Source organism: Dendrobates tinctorius, unplaced genomic scaffold, assembly GCF_039654945.1.
Source record: "Dendrobates tinctorius isolate UK_male_01 unplaced genomic scaffold, ASM3965494v1 ptg000019l, whole genome shotgun sequence".
Lineage (NCBI taxonomy): Eukaryota > Metazoa > Chordata > Amphibia > Anura > Dendrobatidae > Dendrobates > Dendrobates tinctorius.
Genome location: NW_027361687.1, coordinates 62209166 through 62232362, shown reverse-complemented (window position 1 = coordinate 62232362; position 23197 = coordinate 62209166). Strand labels below are relative to the sequence as shown.

The 23197-nt window shown below is 48.6% G+C and overlaps 1 protein-coding gene across 1 annotated transcript in view; it reads left to right on the top strand.

Moving 5' to 3' along the window:
* Positions 1–12974: 12974 nt before the first annotated feature.
* Positions 12975–23197, top strand: part of CA14 (carbonic anhydrase 14) — a 55326-nt gene continuing 45103 nt past the window's right edge. The window contains exons 1-2 of the mRNA XM_073567116.1: positions 12975–13183; positions 18071–18091. Coding sequence (XP_073423217.1) covers positions 13003–13183; positions 18071–18091 — 202 coding nt within the window. The 5' untranslated portion in view covers positions 12975–13002. The remainder of the gene's footprint in view (positions 13184–18070; positions 18092–23197) is intronic.

Genomic DNA, 23197 nt, shown 5'->3' with positions numbered 1-23197 from the left:
CTTTTTTACTGTCAGTTTGTTGGCTCTTATTTTCATAGGGTTTTTTCACGGATTGCAGACAGCAGCCTTCCTGTCCTTTCCTATCCAAGCTAGCTTGGGCCCCATCTTTGCTCAGTCTATCTTTCTGTCTGTGTTTTGTTCTTTCTTCTTGCTTCACCGTCATTATATGTGGGGGGCTGCCTTTTGCTTTGGGGTCTGCTCTGGGGCAGTTTAGATTTCCCTTTCTGTCTTTAGGCTATGTAGTCCTCCGGCTGTGATCGAGGGGCCTAGGGCATCGTAGGAGCCCCCCACGGCTACTGCTAGTTGTGTTGATAGGTTCAGGGGTCTGCAATCCGATAGCTGCCAACTTCTCTGGTTTTCTGGACTTAGCTAGCATTTCTATTTTTGCCTCCTACGGTGACTCAATCATAACACCCGAGGAGCATTTTAAAACTCGCACATGACGTTCCACCGGAAGTGATATCCTGGAAGCTGACCGGAATTGAGATAATTTCATGAGGAGATTGTGACGGAACTAGGAATGCTTCAGTTCCATCACCATGTCCTCCTCCGACAGGGCAGACAGCAGGATCGCCTTGGAATCAGGGATGCTGGCCATGTGAGCAGATCATGATATGTCCTGCACCGGGAGGCTCAGGTGGGCACTACAGTGGGAGCCGGGCTGCTATAGTATTTTTATAGAATCTTTCTTTATTTCTTTATCTCTTTTTATTTCTTTCTCTGTTATTTCTTTCTCATTCTCTGTTCTGTCTTTCCCTCATTTTCTCTCTCTCTGTTCTTTCTTTCTCTCTCTAATCTTTCCTTTTTCTTTCTCTCTCTGTTCTTTCTTTCCCCTCTTTCTTTCTTTTTCTTTCCTCTCTTTCTTTCTCTCTGTTCTTTCTTTCTTTTCTTTACTTCTTTCTTTCTCTCTCTGTTCTTTCTCTGTCTCTCTCTGTTCTTTCTTTCTTTCCCCTCTTTCTTTCTCTCTGTTCTTTCTTTCTCTCTCGCTCTCCTTTCTTTCTGTCTGTTTTCTTTTTTATCTCTCTCTGTTTTCTCTCTTCCTTAGTGCCAGTCAGAATGCCCATAATGCCAGCCACTGTGCCCTCAGTACCAGTCAGTGTGATCAGCAGTGCTAAATGGGTGCGGTTGGGTGTGGGCATGGGTGTGACTAGTTGTGAAATGGGTGTGGCCGGGGCGTGGCCTAAAATTTGCGCGCCACTGTCTTTCTCCCTCTTTCCCTTCTTCAAAAGTTGGGAGGTATGATAGGGGCGGCTATGACCAGGGGGTCTGGTTGCCCAATGGATAGCAGTTCTGCCAGGAATTCTGTCACCGTGTGTACAAAAGAGGACAGAGCTTTGGGAGGAGTACTGTACCTAAAAGCAATAAATAGGACTGAGCTGAAATACTGGGCACAGCTGTGACTACATGTTATATAGTCGTGTTAATCTCTCACTTCTTGTAACCTACAAGTGTACAAAGATATTATAGTCACCATGTGACTATTGGGCCTGTGTAACTTCAAATGCCAGGGCTGAATTTTAGTCCCAGTCCGGCCATGCTCCTGACCCCACACATAAACTTCCCCTCATCCAGCACCATGACAACCAGCACATCACAGTCCAGCATACACTGAGGCCCCTGATCATGTGACCCCTGACTCCTCCCCTCCTGTGACCTCATCACAGGTCCCGTGTGTAGCGCCCCTGAGGCTCAGTCGCCACAGAGGTACTGCACCTTCTCCTAAGGTGTAGTACCCCACCACCTAGGTAAGTTGGGAACTCCTTTCCACGCACTTCAACACCTGCATCCCACACACAGGATAGTTCAGCACTGACCACATTGCGGCCTCATGCTTAGAGGGTAGCAGAGCACCTTTCGTGGGTCCTTGCTTCATAACACAAGATGTGCTGGGAGGTGGGTGGAGTTGAGACATATAAAAAGTTGGGAAGGTTTAGAATTACAGGTCAGTCTGACAGAGGGTCAGAGGAGGTTGAGTATGGACAGTCAGTCAGGAGAGTCTGAGGACAGGTCCGAGAGGAAGGAGATCCCTAGAAGAGGGAGAGGAGTGCTACAGCTGCCTCAGTGACCCGAGCCAGCTGGCACGTGAAAGGAACAGAAGGAGAAAGACGTAGAACTGCAACCTAAGCTTCCATAAGAGAGAGCAAGAACAGCGCGGAACGAAGGAGTAGAACAGAGAGGAGTTGTAGGTTGGAAGAGGAACCCTGCCTATAGGTTCTCAGCGCAAGGCCGGGGCCTGGTCCCTGAGGTTGTATGGACACTTATGGTTCTGCAGCAGACACCGGTGGAGTAGTTGGCTGTAAATGCACTACTCCCATCCAAGACTTGGGGCACAACAGCAACTGAATAGAGAGCCAGGACTCCAGAGAAGGGAGTCCCCGAGAGAGGCTACAGCTGTCTGTCATACAAGTAGAGTTGTTAGGAACATCTGACAGGAGGAACTTCAGAGTACCACGGTACTGGAGCTCTTCACACTACAAGGCGCAATAGAGGAGTCATTCAGGAGAGGTACAGTACAGACCAAAAGTTTGGACACACCTTCTCATTCAAAGAGTTTTCTTTATTTTCATGACTATGAAATTGTAGATTCACTCTGAAGGCATCAAAACTATGAATTAACACATGTGGAGTTATATAATTAACAAAAAAGAGTGAAACAACTGAAAATACTGTATGTCTTATAATCTAGGTTCTTCAAAGTAGCCACCTTTTGCTTTGATTACTGCTTTGTACACTCTTGGCATTCTCTTGATGAGCTTCAAGAGGTAGTCACCGGAAATGGTCTTCCAACAGTCTTGAAGGAGTTCCCAGGGATGCTTAGCACTTGTTGGCCCTTTTGCCTTCACTCTGCAGTCCAGCTCAACCCAAACCATCTCGATTGGGTTCAGGTCTGGTGACTGTGGAGGCCATGTCATCTGGCGTAGCACGCCATCACTCTCCTTCTTGGTCAAATAGCCCTTACACAGCCTGGAGGTGTGTTTGGGGTCATTGTCCTGTTGAAAAATAAATGATGGTCCAACTAAACACAAACCGGATGGAATAGCATGCCGCTGCAAGATGCTGTGGTAGCCATGCTGGTTCAGTATGCCTTCAATTTTGAATAAATCCCCAACAGTGTCACCAGCAAAGCACCCCCACACCATCACACCTCCTCCTCCATGCTTCTCGGTGGGAACCAGGCATGAGTCCATCCGTTCACCTTTTCTGCATAGCACTAAGACACGGTGGTTGGAACCAAAGCTCTCAAATTTGGACTCATCAGACCAAAGCACAGATTTCCACTGGTCTAATGTCCATTCCTTGTGTTCTTTAGCCCAAACAAGTCGCTTCTGCTTGTTGCCTGTCCTTAGCAGTGGTTTCCTAGCAGCTATTTTACCATGAAGGCCTGCTGCACAAAGTCTCCTCTTAACAGTTGTTGTAGAGATGTGTCTGCTGCTAGAACTTTGTGTGGCATTGACCTGGTCTCTAATCTGAGCTGCTGTTAACCAGCGATTTCTGAGGCTGGTGACTCGGATGAACTTATCCTCTGCAGCAGAGGAGACTCTTGGTCTTCCTTTCCTGGGGCGGTCCTCATGTGAGACAGTTTCTTTGTAGCGCTTGATGGTTTTTGCCACTGCACTTGGGGACACTTTCAAAGTTTTCCCAATTTTTTGGACTGACTGACCTTCATTTCTTAAAGTAATGATGGCCACTCGTTTTTTAGCTGCTTTTTACTTGCCATAATACAAATTCTAACAGTCTATTCAGTAGGACTATCAGCTGTGTATCCACCAGACTTCTGCACAACACAACTGATGGTCCCAACCCCATTTATAAGGCAAGAAATCCCACTTATTAAACCTGACAGGGCACACTGTGAAGTGAAAACCATTTCCGGTGACTACCTCTTGAAGCTCATCAAGAGAATGCCAAGAGTGTACAAAGCAGTAATCAAAGCAAAAGGTGGCTACTTTGAAGAACCTAGAGTATAAGACATATTTTCAGTTGCTTCACACGTTTTTGTTAATTATATAATTCCACATGTGTTAATTCATAGTTTTGATGCCTTCAGAGTGAATCTACAATTTTCATAGTCATGAAAATAAAGAAAACTCTTTGAATGAGAAGGTGTATCCAAACTTTTGGTCTGTACTGTTCATGTTGGCGGGGTGTTGGAGAGGAGAATCCCGACTTGCCCGGGAGGTTGATTGAGTCTCTACCCCGGAGGACACGGCACGGAGGCAGGCACAAGTGTGTACCACGAACTGTGAGTAAAGCTTTGGAACTACAAGCCCTGGTGTCTTCCATTCCTTTGTGCGCTAACGCCGTCTGCACCGCTACATCTGGGTACCAGCATTCCTCACACCACCTGCGCCTATACACTGCCCTGGGGTTACAGCTTCACCTGTGGGGAGCTACACCATCTATGCTGCAACACACCATCAGCCTCAGAGTATCTGCACGCAGCGCTGGCTTAATATCTTGCTTGCCAAACACCACAGGTGGCGTCACGAACTATTCAATTCCATTAACTACAAACCACCATTGATTTGGGCGCCCAAGGCCATGGACCGGGTCACCGCCGCTGTGACACATCCCACTGACACCGGCCCGGTACCGAGTACCCCACAGCCCTGGGACGGGGCGACCCACGTGCGCGCAGAGCAGCCCAGTGACGTCATTGCTGGGATTTATTAGCACTGAAGGGCTGCAGTGGGCCTCTCTGGGAGGGCGAGGAATGGATAGGGTCGGTGCATAGGGGGAGCTCAGTGCAGTGCGGGAAAAATAAAAATCGGGACTGTCCCACTAGATCCGGGATGGTTGGAAGGTATGGTAATGCAATGTGTGCACACAGTGACTGCACCAGCAGAATAGTGAGTGCAGCTCTGTTCAGCTATTGCTCATTCTGGTAATTGTAGGTGCGGTCGCCACTCTTCCTGCTGTGTGCTCCTGAGCTCCAGACAACCACCACCTCTCCACCCAGGGACCTGCTCTCTCTCCTACCCAGGGAGGGAGTGGGCTTCCTAGGATGAGTGAAGGAGCCAAGTCCCAGGATTCTGTTTCCCGATCCAGGCCGGCAGGGGGCAGAAGAAACCAGCAACCGGCCTACACATCAGAGGACTCGGGGGTGAGACGCTCCTCCAAGAGTCGCAGCAATGTGGCTCCTACTCCCCCCAAGTCTGCAGAGACCCAGAGAAGCCGCCAGGCTTCCAACATGGAGGATAAGCCTGCTAGTAGTGTGCAAGATGGCGGTCCTTCCGGAGGAAAGCTGAGTGCTCACTGAGGTGAGGCTGACCTCACTGAGGAAGATTGGGGGCTGCAGAGACCCAAGGAGTCTGTGTCCACCTATAGCTCCCGGGTCATGAGCCACCACCGTGAGTATGAAGAAGCAAGTAAGACCATCAGGAGGCTCTGGGAGGAGCTGTGCTACACAAGCGCCAAAGCTGCAAGTACCTCCAAACCGAGGAAGACGCAACTCCAGGTGGAGGTAAGCAGGCTCAAACATGAGCTTAATGAGCTGGAAGTCAGAAAGACCTTTAGAGAGGAGTGGTCCATTCAAGGAAAAACTAATGATTGAGGACAGATTTAGAGAAATGACTGACAACAGAGAGCAAATGCAGATGGGGCTGCAGCCTGAGAGCCAGGTGGATGATGATGATGATGATGATGTTGAAGACCAGCAGAAAGCCTCACCTGGCAGCCTGCAAAGTCACCCACAGGCCACTTGCAGTGAGGTTCCTGCAGGACAGGCAACATTGACATCTAGTCACAGCTGGCTTTGGGGAGGACAGTGATAACAGCAGCAAGGGAGGGGCACTAATGGCCGAGATCAAGCTCCTGGAGTCCCAGTGTGCCTTCAGAATTTCCATCTTGGTGACAATTTACCAGAGGAAGCACCTGGGGGCCAGAAGAAAAAAGCAAAGAAGACCAAGCCAAAGCTACAGGAAGCAGTAAGCTACGTGTATACCCCCTTCCCTATACCACCTGAGTCAGCTGCAGGGTCAGCTTGCTGTATAAGCCCCATTGCCCTGCCCAGCCCGGGTTCTGCTGTGGATCCGGTGCAAATGGCGTTGGGAGAGTACAGAGCACAGTAGTGAGGAGCAGAGCTCCGTTTCTGCTTGTAGTAGCAGGGACGTAGCAGTAGGTGCATCAGCTGAGAGGATGGACAGTGAGGGCGGCCCGACGGCGGGTGAAAAGTCAGGCAACGATATTGTGGTGCGCTCCTCAGTGGGAGGGGGGAGCAGCACAGGGCCGGGGGCAGCTCCGGTAGACTCTGCTCCCCTCAATACTGTTGCCGCTGATCACTCTGCTGATGATGTGGAGGGTACACATAAGGCCAGGGGTGAGGTTGCCTCCACTTCTGTGGAAGAGACTGAGGCCCTTGTGCCTGATGATGCAAAGGTCAAAATGTCACCCCCTCTTGTCAATGGTCCAGCAGGAGGGAGGAAGATTCTTTCTCTAGTGGTGTGGTTGCTGGTTTGGAGGAGGGTGAGGGGGTTATGGAGGTGGGTAATATTGGTACTGTTGGTGTTGATGTGGTCACTGGTCGGGTTGCCCCCCCCCACTGTGGTGGCAGCACCCGTTAGTAGTTATGGCGCTGTCACCTCCGGGGGAAATAGGGTGTCCTCCTAGTCTCTGGGCTCTGGGGATGGCATCTCCTGGAGGCTCTGAAAAAGGAGGAGAGATCACTAATGGTAGAGGGTCGAGAGGTTGATCTATCCTTCTGGATAGAGAGGCATGGCCTCGGGGCCTTCCGAGAGCAAAGCGGTGAGGATACAGAGATATCAGTGCCGAGATCTCCATCTGCGCTTGCACGGCGGCCATTTTCCCGGAAGCAATCCACCACACAGGGCAAGCAAGCATGGATGGACAGCAGAGCCCCCCACACAGCACGGGACAGAGCGCAGCAGTGGCAAGCACTGGGGGATAGAGCATGGCGGCAGCACCCGGCAGCACCGGCGGACAGAGCGCAGCGGCAGCACCCGGCAGCACCGGGGGACAGAGCGCAGCGGCAGCACCCGGCAGCACCGGGGGACAGAACGGGCGGTAGCACCAAGTACAGAGCGCAGCAGCACCGGGGACAGAGCGGGTGGCAGCACCAGGTACAGAGCGTGGTGACTACAACACCCGGCAACATTGGGGAGATAGCACAGCGGCAGCATCGGACACCCGCACATCAAAACACCCCCTCATCCTAGCAGCAACGTTCCACTCCTGCCTCTTCCAGCAGCAACCCTGGGACCCCACTTCCCACCACCCCCGGTAACAATAAGATGCCTGGATTATAAGAAGCACCACCATTTTATTAAAAAAAAGTTTTTTCCTATTTTTCTCCTCAAAATTTGGGGTGCGTCTTATAATCCGGAGCGTCTTATAAAGCGAAAAATTCAGTATTTAAAGGAGGAAGCTGTCTCTTCAGCAGTGTCTGTTGTTGAGGTGGAGTTCTCCGACCACTGTTTAATTTTGTTTTCTCTGAATGTTACAGAGACCCTCCGGATGGGAAGAGGCTTTTGGAGGCTCAATTCGTCTTTCTTGGAAGAAGCGGATATAAGACAGTCCTTTGAAGATTTCCTTCAGAGCCAGGTACCCTTACTGAATCTTTGTAGTAGTTAGTCAGAGTGGTGGGAGATGTTCAAGAAAAGGGTGGCAAGATTCTTCCGCCAGCTCTCGAGCCTCTGGAGTTTGAACAAGTACCGCCTGTATCAAGGTCTGAGGAGGAAACTCGAGCATCATGTCTCAAATGGAGGTAGCCGCGAGGAGCTCTCCAGAGTGAAATCTTTGCTTATGAGGTGTCAGTACGATAGACACGCATCTTTGGTTTTTTGAGGGGGATTACAGGAAGTACCGCTCGCCCGACCCTTGCAGAAACCTCAAGATGTCAGTGAATAGTAAAGTTGACACTGTGGGATCCCTGAGGCGATCCAGATCAGGGATCCTGGAGGTTGTCAGATCCTTCTACTAGCACCTCTTGGGGAAGAGGGATCTAGATTGGGATAAGATGTCGGCTTTCCTGGGAGAAACCGTCCCCGAACCAGGGGTAGACCCCTCTCTTGACGTTTTGACAGAGATGATTAGTGAAGAGGAAATTAAGTTGGCGATTGAAGGGCTTGCCCCCAAAAAATCGCCCGGTCCAGAAGGCTTAACATCTGAATTCTATAAGACCTTTAAGGACGCTTTGGTTCCCCTGTTGACTGAGGCATTCAATGAGTGTTTTTCCTCGGGCACTCTGCCAAAGTCAATGAGGAGGTCTGCCCTGATCATCTTGTCAAAGGGTAAGGACCCATCTTGCATTGAGAATTGGTGTCCCATAGCGCTTCTCAATGCACACAGGAAGGTTCTAGCAAAGGTGCTAGTGAAATTTGCACCTGACTCCTTTCTGGGGCCCAGCATTGCTCTGTTCTGGGCCGCAGCACATTTAGTGCTGTGCTCGGTGTCTGGGAGGCCAGTGAGCAGGGTAGGGCTGGTCACCAGAAGGGGTACATGCTGTCACTGGACCAGGCAAAAGTGTTTGATCGGGTTAATCATGAGTACCTCTGGTTTGTCCTTCTGAGATATGGCCTGCCAGGGAGGTTTGTTGATTGGCTTAAGACCTTGTATGGTGGGGCAGAGAGTTTCCCGCTTGTGAACGGTTGGATTGGCAGCGCTTTTGAGGTTGGATCTGGTGTTTGCCAGGGTTGTCCCCACTGCTGTACGTGTTTGCGATTGACCCACTTCTTAGGAGGGTGGAGCGTGGACCATTGGCCAGGATTGGGATGGACCAGGCAGCACCAGAAGCCACTCTGAGGGTGGTGACATATGCCGATGATGTCACTGTTTTTGTTTCCTCTCACGAGGAGGCGGAGTGGCTGATGTCAGCGGTAGATCGCTACTCGGAAGCATCCGGGTCCAAGATCAACCGGGATAAGTGTGAGAGTTTCTGGCTGGGAGGAGGAGATCCTGGTTTTGATCTCTCGGACACCCTTCCAGGACCCAAAGTCTCTGCAAAAGTCCTTAGCATCGAATTTGGCCAGGGGGATTACCCTAAACTAAATTGTGACAGCAGACTAGAGATCGCCACTCAGAAGGTGAATCAATGGAAGGGTTGGTCTTTGACCCTAAGGGAAAGGGTAAACCTGATCAAAACTTACCTGCTCCCTTTACTGATTTATCTGGGAAGTGCGTGCATCTTGCCGGAGTCTCTCTGGTCTCGGGTCTACAGTTTGTTCTTCCAACTTTTGTGGGGGAATGGACTGAACCTGGTCAAGAGGGAGGTTACTTACCGTACGAGGAGACTAGGAGGGTTGGGTATGGTCATCCCTGTGGTATTCGCTGGTAGGGTCTGGGAATGTGGGAGATCATGACTCTGCCAAGGAAACTCCTTTACAATAGGGTTCTGTTGACCCATTTCCAGAGGCCTTTGGCACTCAGGGTTTGCCCAAGTTGGGACCTTGGGGTGGGTTTGCATCTTTCGCATTCTATCAGGATCCCCTCGAAGTTTTGGGACTTGACTTGGCGCTGCTTCCATGGGAAACTGTGTGTGAGGGGCGATCTGAAGTGTGGGAGCTCTGAGGACAGGAACTGTCCTCGGGAGCATTGCGGTACCTTGCTGGAAACCATGGACCACTTCCTGCTTCATTGTCCATACAACACAGAGGTGTACAACATGGTGGGCACCTCCATTGGCTGGTCTTGGCTGGCCTGTCTCTCCTATGCGGAATGGGCCTACGGAGCATTTGGAGACCTTGGTGGTTGGGACTGCTGCACCTGATTTCTAGTTAGCGCAGTGGTTAGGTATCACACGTGGAACGCACGGTGATTACTATTGACGCAACGGAAAATACTCCCTGAGGACGATGTGTTTAGGACCATACTCGGTGACCTGGTGAAGGTGCGCTCTCTGGAGTATGAGAGACTGGGCACACATAGGGCGGCTCTCCTCTGGAGGGGCTTTTCTTTTAGTGTGCCCTAGTCTGGTCATCTCCTTTCCTGGTGGTGGGCTGCAGCTGCTGACACTGTGTAGATTTTTGTTTTGATCAGTATACAGTGATGTAGGGCTGCAGGAGCCAAACTTGGGCTTTGTGATTTTGTGGTTATTGTAGTGTTTGTTTCTATATACACTCACTGGCCACTTTATTAGGTACACCTGTCCAACTGTGTGTTAAGACTTAATTTCTAATCAGCCAATCACATGGCGGCAACTCAGTGCATTTAGGCATGTAGACATGGTCAAGACAATCTCCTGCAGTTCAAACCGAGCATCAGTATGGAGAAGAAAGGTGATTTGAGTGCCTTTGAACGTGGCATGATTGTTGGTGCCAGAAGGGCTGGTCTGAGTATTTCAGAAACTGCTGATCTACTGGGATTTTCACGCACAACCATCTCTAGGGTTTACAGAGAATGGTCCGAAAAAGAAAAAAAATCCAGTGAGCGGCAGTTCTGTGGCCGGAAATGCCTTGTTGATGCCAGAGGTCAGAGGAGAATGGGCAGACTGGTTCGAGCTGATAGAAAGGCAACAGTGACTCAAATTGCCACCCGTTACAACCAAGGTAGGCAGAAGAGCATCTCTGAACGCACAGTGCGTCGAACTTTGAGGCAGATGGGCTACAGCAGCAGAAGACCACACTGGGTACCACTCCTCTCAGCTAAGAACAGGAAACTGAGGCTACAATTTGCACAAGCTCATCGAAATTGGACAGTAGAAGATTGGAAAAACGTTGCCTGGTCTGAGGAGTCTCGATTTCTGCTGCGACATTCGGATGGTAGGGTCAGAATTTGGCGTAAACAACATGAAAGCATGGATCCATCCAGCCTTGTATCAACGGTTCAGGCTGGTGGTGGTGGTGTCATGGTGTGGGGAATTTTTTCTTGGCACTCTTTGGGCCCCTTGGTACCAATTGAGCATCGTTGCAACGCCACAGCCTACCTGAGTATTGTTGCTGACCATGTCCATCCCTTTATGACCACAATGTACCCAACATCTGATGGCTACTTTCAGCAGGATAATGCGCCATGTCATAAAGCTCGAATCATCTCAGATTGGTTTCTTGAACATGACAATGAGTTCACTGTACTCAAATGGCCTCCTCAGTCACCAGATCTCAATCCAATAGAGCATCTTTGGGATGTGGTGGAACGGGAGATTCGCATCAGGGATGTGCAGCCGACAAATCTGCGCCAACTGTGTGATGCCATCATGTCAATATGGTCCAAAATCTCTGAGGAATGCTTCCAGCACCTTGTTGAATCTCTGCCACGAAGAATTGAGGCAGTTCTGAAGGCAAAAGGGGGTCCAACCCGTTACTAGCATGGTGTACCTAATAAAGTGGCCAGTGAGTGTATATTATATATAGGGATCTATATTTGGGTGTAGGTGTTAGGTTGGATGGTGGGAAAAGGGGGGAGGTGGGTTTATCTTGTGGGACTATGGGACACTGGGGTGTTGGGGGGAAAAACTGGCACTGCCTGATCTGGCCTATGGACGTAGGACATGGACTGAGGCATGAGACGCAGGACCAGCTCTCAGGTCAGTGCGGGGGTTAGGAATGGTGGGCTTGAGTGTTTGAGGTGTTTAGTTTAGTCTTGTATATATTTGTTGTATAGTTTGTGGTTATTTTATATTTAAAAAAAATGTTTATGTATATATTTATGTTGGCCTTTGTTTATTTTATTATTTGTTATTATTTTGTTTGGTGACTGGACCAAAAGGTGTAAGTTATTATTTTTATTTTCTGGCTGATAATTTGTTATGCTTCTGTTATTATTATTGTTATGTTTTTCATTTTTATAATAAAAGATCTACAGGGTGTAAGTCAGGATCAGTACAGGCTATGTAATGTATATACACAGTGACTGCACCAATAGTGGCTGCTGAGGGTAGTTGTTCTGATGGCGGCGGAGCAGGCATACAATGGTTGCTTACATGCCCATATATAACAGAAATGAATGTCAGCGGCGCTGTCCTTTCAGGACACACTGCCCCGGCTTCCTTCTCCGTAGCCAAGTTCTGCCAGAGTTTACATTACACGGTAGGAGCAGCGTTCACAGCCACTTAATCAAGGTGAAGAAACCCTTTAAAGGATAATCGGCTACATGCGGTATAGGAAATGCTGTATAGTGCATGTTAAACATGTGAATATTTTTTCCTTTATAGTCTGTTAATATAGAAATGCATAGGTCCGCTGAGGAGCTTTATACGATCAATTTTTTAATTTACAATTCATGCAGAATTTCTTCATTTTTTTTAAATGCAAGCTGACATGGAGCAATAATAAACCTTTGCATGTTTTCTACATATACAGATATGAATGTCTGTGATAGTCGTAGATTTCCATTTTTCTTGCAGTCGGCTCCTGTTCCTGCGTTACCTGTGATGTCCAGCAGAGGGCGCACTCCTACATTCTGCTCCTGATCTCCAGCATTCCGCCAGTAGAGATCTCAGCATGGAGGGACACAGGTAGGTGACATTTCTGTGGTGGGACGCTGCGCCAGTCGCATGTTGCGTTTTTCTGCTGCCGCTGCAGTACAGTAGGGGTGTACTTTGGGGTCTTGGACTATATCCAGCCTCACGGTTCATCCTGGACCGATACAATCTGTAGCATCATACAAAGCACCTGTCAGTTTCTACTGTGGATTTTCACCACAGATTTCACGTAAAATCCACGACTTCTCTGATTGCTATCATTATGATGGGCTTTATCACCAAGCGTGTCTATAGAGGAATACACGCACCACATTACCAGCCTGTCATGCCATTTTTGGGACCAGGGAAAGCTGGATGATTACCAATATCATAAGCATTCTGTGCCATTCAGGGGACTGGGAGGACTGGCAAAGTTGGGTACGATCCCCCCTATGCCTATTTCCTCCATGCACATGAAGCCATGTGTCCATTGGTGCCCTCCAACGTCACAGGCAGCCAGTGGCACACACTCGGTGCGGGCTCCTCCAGCTGACTGGCCCCCAGCCCTGCCCCTCAGACACTGCCCATTCAGGACCACCTTATAAAGAGCTGTGCTGTGCAGTGCAGAAAAGCCTCCGTGAGTTTCAATGAGGTTGGAGTTTCCAAGCTGCCGGACCAGAAAACTCAGCGCATTGTCAGAGCGTCCGCAGCGGAGGAGCAGCCCAGGAGCCCCCGCAGCCGACATGTCTGCCCGCAGCACCTACGGGACGTCCGGGATGCTGACGTGCTGTGTATTCCTCCTGAGGATCGCTCAGTCAGCGGTAGCAGGTGTGTACGGAGCGCGCAGATGTGATATGGTGTCTGCCCTTCAAAGACGCTGTCTCCTTCAAACGTATTAAAGGCTGAGCAGTGCTGATGTAGCTGAGCTGGATTTGTCAGGAGGTGCTATATGGCACTATAGTGCAAGGCGTAACATGCTGGATCCTAGTGAAGATAAACCCGGCGCTGCTCAATGACAAATCCAGCTCTGCTACATCTGTACCTAAAATTGGCGCACGGTCAGGAATGGCGCCCAGTATTCAATATATGTGCAGCGTCCAGGTGCGCCAGGGGAAGGGAAAGCCTCTGGAGGGCTGTAGTCTGGTTATGTGGTGTATAGCAGAGCTTTATCTGAGCCTGGGAAAGCTGGGTGGCTACTGATGCAGCGGCCATTAGTGGTGATGCAGGTATCTATAATTATACAGTATGGCTGCGGTGATTCTCGTCAGCCCCCCCCCCCCCCCCCCCCCGGTCCCCCTCTTTATCTTTCCGCACTTAATCTTCCTGGAGACTTAATTAACATTCTGTAGTCAGGAAGATTAAACTTTCGGGATCGGACGGATTAAACTTTGGAACTTCCCATCGTTCCCGTAAGGGTTTCTCCGGGGCTGACCTGTACGTCTGACGCACTAGGAAAAAGATGCAGAAATGGCACAAACTTCATATATTGTGTACCCCCCCTTTCAGGGAGCCCTGGAGTGCCCCTCTAACAAAGCTCTCCTGCGTCAATATCTGGAGGGAAAGGGGAGATCATGGAGGACTGGAGCTGTCACTGGCTGATAACGGGGAGCAATAGATTGTATGGTGAGAAGGCGGCTTCACTGACACACTGTGACAAAGCCATCATCTGTGTGAGGAGTTTAGGCTCTGGGTGTATATAAGAATGCTTCCATTCAACAACAGCAAGCAGTGGTCTAAAAAATGCAAAGTAAATGGGAAAGTTTAGTAGCGGAGTAAACCATTTCATAGTGGTAACAGGGAGGGTCAATAGGCGGCCGTGTGCCCTGAGGAGACGTCTACAAAGGAGGCTGAGGGGTAATACCACAATGATCCACCGCTGAGATCAGACTGGTGAAGTGTTCACAGGGGGCTCGGGATGAGAAGACGAGGAGGGTCCTGGTGCCCGGCCAAATAGTCTCTGTCCATTCATAATGGTGCCATCTCTGTGTTTTGTCTGGGAAAGTCTGTGCAATGCCAGGGAAGCACGCGGGGAAGAAGATGGGGGCAGTCCGGAGACACCCATAGAGCGGTGATACCCCCAAGATCAGGACTGTAATGTCTGCTGCACTGCTCTATTCTGCCTTAAGTCTGTCTGCTGCGCAACAGCGCCAAAGACCAACTCGGCTCTGCTACATCCTGCTAGAGACTAAAATATTACTAGGGCTCAGATGCGCAGCACAGCAGAGAGTATCACACAGGATAGGATTAGATACACGGCTCAGCAGTCAGTATCACACAGGATAGGATTAGATACACAGCTCAGCAGTCAGTATCACACAGGATAGGATTAGATACACAGCTCAGCAGACAGTATCACACAGGATAGGATTAGATACACAGCTCAGCAGTCAGTATCACACAGGATAGGATTAGATACATTACTCAGCAGACAGTATCACACAGGATAGGATTAGATACACAGCTCAGCAGATGGTATCACACAGAATAGGGTTAGATACACGCTCATCAGACAGTATCACACAGGATAGGATTAGATACATGGCTCAGCAGGTGGTATAACACAGGATAGGATTAGATACACGGCTCATCAGACAGTATCACACAGGATAGGAATAGATACACGGCTCAGCAGTCAGTATCACACAGGATAGGATTATATACACAGCTCAGCACACAGTATCACACAGGATAGGATTAGATACACGGCTCAGCAGACAGTATCACACAGGATAGGATTAGATACACAGCTCAGCAGTCAGTATCACACAGGATAGGATTAGATACATTACTCAGCAGACAGTATCACACAGGATAGGATTAGATACACAGCTCAGCAGATGGTATCACACAGAATAGGGTTAGATACACGCTCATCAGACAGTATCACACAGGATAGGATTAGATACATGGCTCAGCAGGTGGTATAACACAGGATAGGATTAGATACACGGCTCATCAGACAGTATCACACAGGATAGGAATAGATACACGGCTCAGCAGTCAGTATCACACAGGATAGGATTATATACACAGCTCAGCACACAGTATCACACAGGATAGGATTAGATACACGGCTCAGCATACAGTATCACACAGGATAGGATTAGATACACAGCTCAGCAGTCAGTATCACACAGGATAGGATTAGATACACAGCTCAGCAGACAGTATCACACAGGATAGGGTTAGATACACAGCTCAGCAGACAGTATCACACAGGATAGGATTAGATACATGGCTCAGCAGACAGTATCACACAGGATAGGATTAGATGCACAGCTCAGCAGACAGTATCACACAGGATAGGATTAGATATATGGCTCAGCAGTCAGTATCACACAGGATAGGATTAGCTACACAGTTCAGCAGTCAGTATCACACAGGATAGGATTAGATACACAGCTCAGCAGTCAGTATCACACAGGATAGGGTTAGATACACATGTCAGCAGACAGTATCACGCAGGATAGGATTAGATACATTACTCAGCAGACAGTATCACACAGGATAGGATTAGATACACAGCTCAGCAGACAGTATCACACAGGATAGGATTAGATACATGGCTCAGCAGACAGTATCACACAGGATAGGATTAGATACACGGCTCATCAGACAGTATCACACAGGATAGGATTAGATACACAGCTCAGCAGATAGTATCACACAATATAGGGTTAGATACACGGCTCATCAGACAGTATCACACAGGATAGGAATAGATACACAGCTCAGTAGTCAGTATCACACAGAATAGGATTAGATACACGGCTCAGCAGATGGTATAACACAGGATATGATTAGATAAACGGCTCAGGAGCCAGTATCACACATGGTGGGCTGCTTAGATACATGTGTGATAGGGCTTCAGTGACCACACAGTATACACCATTCCTGATCTTGAGCCACGTACTCTTCCTTGCACTGTCAGATACCCCATGTGTCCATCACGGAGGAGGCTGTAGATATGTCACGTTGGAGCCAGGTTTTCAGTTGGTCATTAGTCCTGGGCTACCCTTTGTGCAGTAATTAAAGCTTGTTAGTGGGAGTTGAGGTGAAAACAATACCAGCTCTTGTTTTACGCTGATTACTGGCTGAAATATTTTCCGTCCTCAGTTGCCAGTACATCATTACAGCTGATAGCCGCCCCTTAAAGGGAGTATTTGGTTGCTGTAACCCCTCTTTTTTGTTGACCCCTCTTGATCTTTGTGACCTCAGAAAAGGTAGAAAACACCTTAGGCTGAATTCACAAAACCTAAAGACCCGATGTGCACAAATCACTACTGAGCATGTGCGACCAAGCTGCATACATGTCTATAGGAGTGGTCGCACATGCTCAGTCGCACTCCATTCACACAGGGATCTTTCACAGGTTTGTCAGGCGTGTTAACAGCCGAACCCAGCAGAAATCACACACATCTTCTATTCTGTATGTAGAGGATAAATGTTTTTTCATGGGTTAGCCACTTTAAAGGTAGTGTGACTGATAATGATGTAAGTGATGGCTTTATAGCACACAGCCTGACATAGAGGAATTGGTTATTACATTGGGATTGTCACATTATGCCATTATGTCACGTTATACACTATGCCATATCTGTCATCCATTCACGGGGCAGAATAGCTGACTGATTGTATCTAATGTATCATCAGACCGATCATTTACCAGATCTGGAAAGGCTGGCCCTATATACATTGGATTTTATTTTGTTGGATGCCCATGATCATGAATTTAAATAGCAATCTGCGAGGAGAAAGGGCACTGTGCTGACCTGATCATCAGCCTCCAAAACTTCTGTTATGTAGTAACATAGTGTTACAGATTTTTGCTCCCATGTTCTTGTATTGGTAGGATCCAGCATGATAAGCCGATTGCAGTGAATCAAGCCTTGCACCATAGAGCGCTTGATAAAATCCTTGGGCATCCATTGGTTTTATCAGGTACCTGAAACCCGTGGCACCCCGACGCGCGTTTCACGTTCTGCTTTTTCCAAGGGAGTGTGCGTATATATTGGAAAAAGCAGAACGCGAAACACGCGTCAGGGTGCCACAGCTCACTAGAGGTACAGAGAATTTCATTCAGCTATTATAACTGTCTATCAATCGTTCCTCGTGATACTTCTTTTGCACACTTTTATAGTGGCGTTTACTACTTGTATTTTGGGTAATTTACCTTTGAGGATATTAGGTTTGTTATACTAATTAGCTGTCCCACCTGATTGTGAGTTATATATGGGTGATTCTATCCCGCAGTTGCTATGCACTTTATGCAATATATAAAGCACTTTTCATATTTCTGGTCTCATTGAAGCCGTTTCTTTTTCGGCTCTGTATGCATTTAGCATTTTACTTATGGACCAATTAATTATTTGTTAATACAATATACATGCACTTGTTTCTTTGCTGGATCATATACCTAATATTTGATTCTTACATGCTCAATCAGGTTTTCTGTGATTTTTCTAGTGACCTTTTTTGCAGTTTGTCCCCTTTTTTTAATCAAATTGGTGTATCAATTTTTAAATGATTTTCAATAAAAATTTCTTGTAATTTTATGGTGTTATAGCTTCCTAATTTTCTTTTTGTGGTGATTTACATTTGGAAGTTGCCACTTACCTAGGCAATTAATGTTTTTTGAAACCTTTTTAACCAGTTAATTGTGCTTTTTTTTGTTGATGATAACCATCATTATTTTTGTTTTTTCTTACCCTCTAGGTGCTTCGTGGACTTATACAGGTGAGAAGTGATGTTTTACAAATATATAACACTAGCTGAAGAGCCCGGCGTTGCCCGGGCATAGTAACTAACTGTGGGTAGTTATAACAAATTATAATAATTATACTCCATCTCATAGTCCCATGCCCATATACCCATCATACATATCCTCATCCCATAGTCCAGTGCCAATATACCCATCACACATCCTCCATCCCATAGTCCCGTGCCCATATACCCATCACACATCCTCCATCCCATAGTCCAGTGCCCATATACCCATCATACATATCCTCCATCCCATAGTCCCATGCCCATATACCCATCATACATATCCTCCATCCCATAGTCCAGTGCCAATATACCCATCACACATCCTCCATCCCATAGTCCCGTGCCCATATACCCATCACACATCCTCCATCCCATAGTCCAGTGCCCATATACCCATCATACATATCCTCCATCCCATAGTCCCATGCCCATATACCCATCATACGTATCCTCATCCCATAGTCCAGTGCCAATATACCCATCACACATCCTCCATCCCATAGTCCCGTGCCCATATACCCATCACACATCCTCCATCCCATAGTCCAGTGCCCATTTACCCATCATATATATCCTCCATCCCATAGTCCCATGCCCATATACCCATCATACATATCCTCCATCCCATAGTCCAGTGCCCATATACCCATGACACATCCTCCATCCCATAGTCCCGTGCCCATATACCCATCATACATATCCTCCATCCCATAGTCCCATGCCCATATACCCATCATACATATCCTCCATCCCATAGTCCAGTGCCAATATACCCATCACACATCCTCCATCCCATAGTCCCATGCCCATATACCCATCACACATCCTCCATCCCATAGTCCAGTGCCCATTTACCCATCATACATATCCTCCATCCCATAGTCCCATGCCCATATACCCATCATACATATCCTCCATCCCATAGTCCAGTGCCCATATACCCATCATACATATCCTCCATCCCATAGTCCCATGCCCATATACCCATCATACATATCCTCCATCCCATAGTCCAGTGCCAATATACCCATCACACATCCTCCATCCCATAGTCCCGTGCCCATATACCCATCACACATCCTCCATCCCATAGTCCAGTGCCCATATACCCATCATACATATCCTCCATCCCATAGTCCCATGCCCATATACCCATCATACGTATCCTCATCCCATAGTCCAGTGCCAATATACCCATCACACATCCTCCATCCCATAGTCCCGTGCCCATATACCCATCACACATCCTCCATCCCATAGTCCAGTGCCCATTTACCCATCATATATATCCTCCATCCCATAGTCCCATGCCCATATACCCATCATACATATCCTCCATCCCATAGTCCAGTGCCCATATACCCATGACACATCCTCCATCCCATAGTCCCGTGCCCATATACCCATCATACATATCCTCCATCCCATAGTCCCATGCCCATATACCCATCATACATATCCTCCATCCCATAGTCCAGTGCCAATATACCCATCACACATCCTCCATCCCATAGTCCCATGCCCATATACCCATCACACATCCTCCATCCCATAGTCCAGTGCCCATTTACCCATCATACATATCCTCCATCCCATAGTCCCATGCCCATATACCCATCATACATATCCTCCATCCCATAGTCCAGTGCCCATATACCCATCACACATCCTCCATCCCATAGTCCAGTGCCCATATACCCATCATACATATCCTCCATCCCATAGTCCCATGTCCATATACCCATCATACATATCCTCCATCCCATAGTCCAGTGCCAATATACCCATCACACATCCTCCATCCCATAGTCCCGTGCCCATATACCCATCACACATCCTCCATCCCATAGTCCAGTGCCCATATACCCATCATACATATCCTCCATCCCATAGTCCCATGCCCATATACCCATCATACGTATCCTCATCCCATAGTCCAGTGCCAATATACCCATCACACATCCTCCATCCCATAGTCCCGTGCCCATATACCCATCACACATCCTCCATACCATAGTCCAGTGCCCATTTACCCATCATACATATCCTCCATCCCATAGTCCCATGCCCATATACCCATCATACATATCCTCCATCCCATAGTCCAGTGCCCATATACCCATCACACATCCTCCATCCCATAGTCCCGTGCCCATATACCCATTATGACATCGTCACCATGGCAAGCATTATGACATAACCGTAATCATTGCAACCTATTATGACATCATCGTCACCATGGCAACCACTATGGCATAACCGTCACCATTGCAACCTATTATGACATCATTGTCGCCACGGCAACCATTATGACATAATTTTCGCCATTGCAACCTATTATGACATCAGTGTCGCCATGACAACCATTATGACATCATAATGAGGGGCGGGACTTCATACAGACACACATACACACACACACACACACACACACACACACATACACTTGTTTTTATATACTGTATATAGAAGATACCTTGTCTAGATGGAGAAGCAAGACCAAGGATGTCAAGGACGGTCTTCTAGACATTCATCATGGCTGACCCTCCAATGATCTCATATTGGTAGAGTATGATTTCAGCTAGCAGATGCAGAGCTCCAGCTAAAATGATGTTGTGACGAATCCTAGACATGAGTATGGGAGGCGGGGTGCAGAGAGATAAGTCTGGGGCATGTAGGGGTGCGGAGAGATGAGTGCGGGGTGCAGAGAGATGAGTCCAAGGCACAGAGTGGTGCGGAGAGATGAGTCCAGGGCACGGAGCGGTGCGGAGAGATGAGTCCGGGGCATGGAGTGGTGCGGAGAGATGAGTCCGGGGCACGGAGCGGTGCAGAGAGATGAGTCCGGGGCACAGACCGGTGCGGAGAGATGAGTCCGAGGCACAGAGCGGTGCGGAGAGATGAGTCCGGGGCACGGCGCTTTGCGGAGAGATGAGTCCGGGGTACGGAGAGAGGAGTCCGGGACACAGAAGGGTGCAGAGAGAGGAGTGTGTGGCACAGATAGGTGAGGACAGTTGAGTCTGCGAGGTGGGGAGCAGAGAGATGAATTCGGCGCACTTAGGGTTGTGGAGAGATGAGTCTGGGAGACGAGGTGCAGAGAGATGAGTATGGGGCACAGAGTGGTGTGGAGAGATGAGTATGAGAGGCAGGCATGGAGAAATGAGTCCGGGGCACAGAGGTGTGGGGAGAGATTAGTCTGGGGCACGGAGGGATGGGGGAGAGATTAGTCTGGGGCACAGAGGGGTGGGGAGAGATTAGTCTGGGGCACGGAGGGGTGGGGAGAGATTAGTCTGGAGAATGGAGGGGTGGAGAGAGATTAGTCTGGGGCACGGAGAGGTGGGGAGAAATTAGTCTGGGGCACGGAGGAGTGGGGAGAGATTAATCTGGGGAGCAGTAGGATGGAGATAATTAGTCTGGAGCATGGAGGGGTGGGGAGAGATTAGTCTAGGGAGCGGTGGGGTGGGGAGAGATTAGACTAGGGAGCGGTGGGGTGGGGATTGATCAGTCTGGGTCACGGATGAGGTGGGAAGAGAGGAGTTTGGGGCGTGAAGGGGTGGGGAGAGATAATTCTGGGGAGCAGAGGGATTGGGTAGGGATAGATGAGTCTAGGGAGCGGTGGGATCGAGAGAGAATAGTCTGGGGAGCAGAGAGGTGGGGAGAGATTAGTCTGGAGAGCGGTGGGGTGTGGAGAGATTAGTCTGGGGAGCAGTGGGGTGTTGAGAGATTAGTTTGGGGAGCGGTGGGGTGGGGAGAGATTAGTTTGGAGAGTGGTGGGGTGGGAGAGATATTAGTTTGGGGAGCGGTGGGGTGGCGAGAGATTAGTTTGGGGAGTGGTGGGGTGTGGAGAGATTAGTCTAGGGAGCGGTGGCGAGACATTAATTTGGGGAAAGGAGGGTTGAGGAGAAATTAGTCTGGGGAGCGGTGGGGTGTGCATATATGAATCTGGGCTGTGAAGGGATGGGGAGAGAGAATTTTGGGGAGCGGAGGGGTTGGGTAGGGATAGATAAGTCTGGGGAGCAGTGGGATGAGGAGATATTAGTCTGGGGAGCGAAGAGGTTGAGAGAGATTAGTCTGGGGAGTGGAGGGGTTGGGTGGGGATAGATAAATCTGGGGCTCGGAGGGGTGGGGAGAGATGACCCATGGGTATGGAAGGATCTGCTTAATTGACAAGTCTACAAATGAGGAATAAAGTTGTCAATCAAGCTGACCTGGGCGGCGAGCAGCCAGAGGGACCTGCCAAGCAGACTCTTCTCTCTATGCCGGGCTCTTCTGTTTAACCTGTGGGGTAAATCATCTCTCTCACGTGGGGGCCGGAGTACATCGCATCCTAGCCATGATCCCTCTAGTCACCCTTCTCTGAAAACACTCTCCCCGTTATCTTGTCAGTGTAGACAAAAACGCCTCTCACTTTCTGGCCTGATATGTGACGAGTCCGGCACTATTTTTGGGTCCCGTCTATATTTAGGGCACCCTTGTGAAGGTGAATGGGAGCTTGGATGCAGGCGTCCTGCAGTAAGAGAGGCTTCCCTTGGTTTATTATATAATTCATGTGTGGGATCAGGAGAGGGTAAGGGGGTCTTCACAAGGGAAGAGACCAAATCCCTTATTACTTAACAACTAGGGGATCATTTCCTGAATCCAAATTAGCCTAGAGATAAAGGGGTTCATTCATATGTAAATGACCCACCATCCAGGAGGTGGTGAATGCGCCCTCCTCTGACACCGCCAACATAAACAATACAGGACTTGAAGGGCAGCTATAAAAAGAGGACACAATGGAGAGAAAGCTGTCATGTAGTGATGCATTTTAGTATCAGATTTTCCCAAGATATTCCCATTTAAATTATAAGATGGAGGTCATGGAATTGGGGGAAGGGGATGGTGCCAATTAGAAGGAGAGCATCAGTGGGTCCCATCACCCCCCTACTCACATGATGACACTAACTCATTACATGAATGAGTTACTTCTTTCCTGAAATACTCTGTGCTGCTGGTGGACGTTTCTTTATCTGTCTTTGGTGATCTCCCCGATCTCCTCCTGTTATGTAGTTTACAGAGATCACATGAATAGATGGG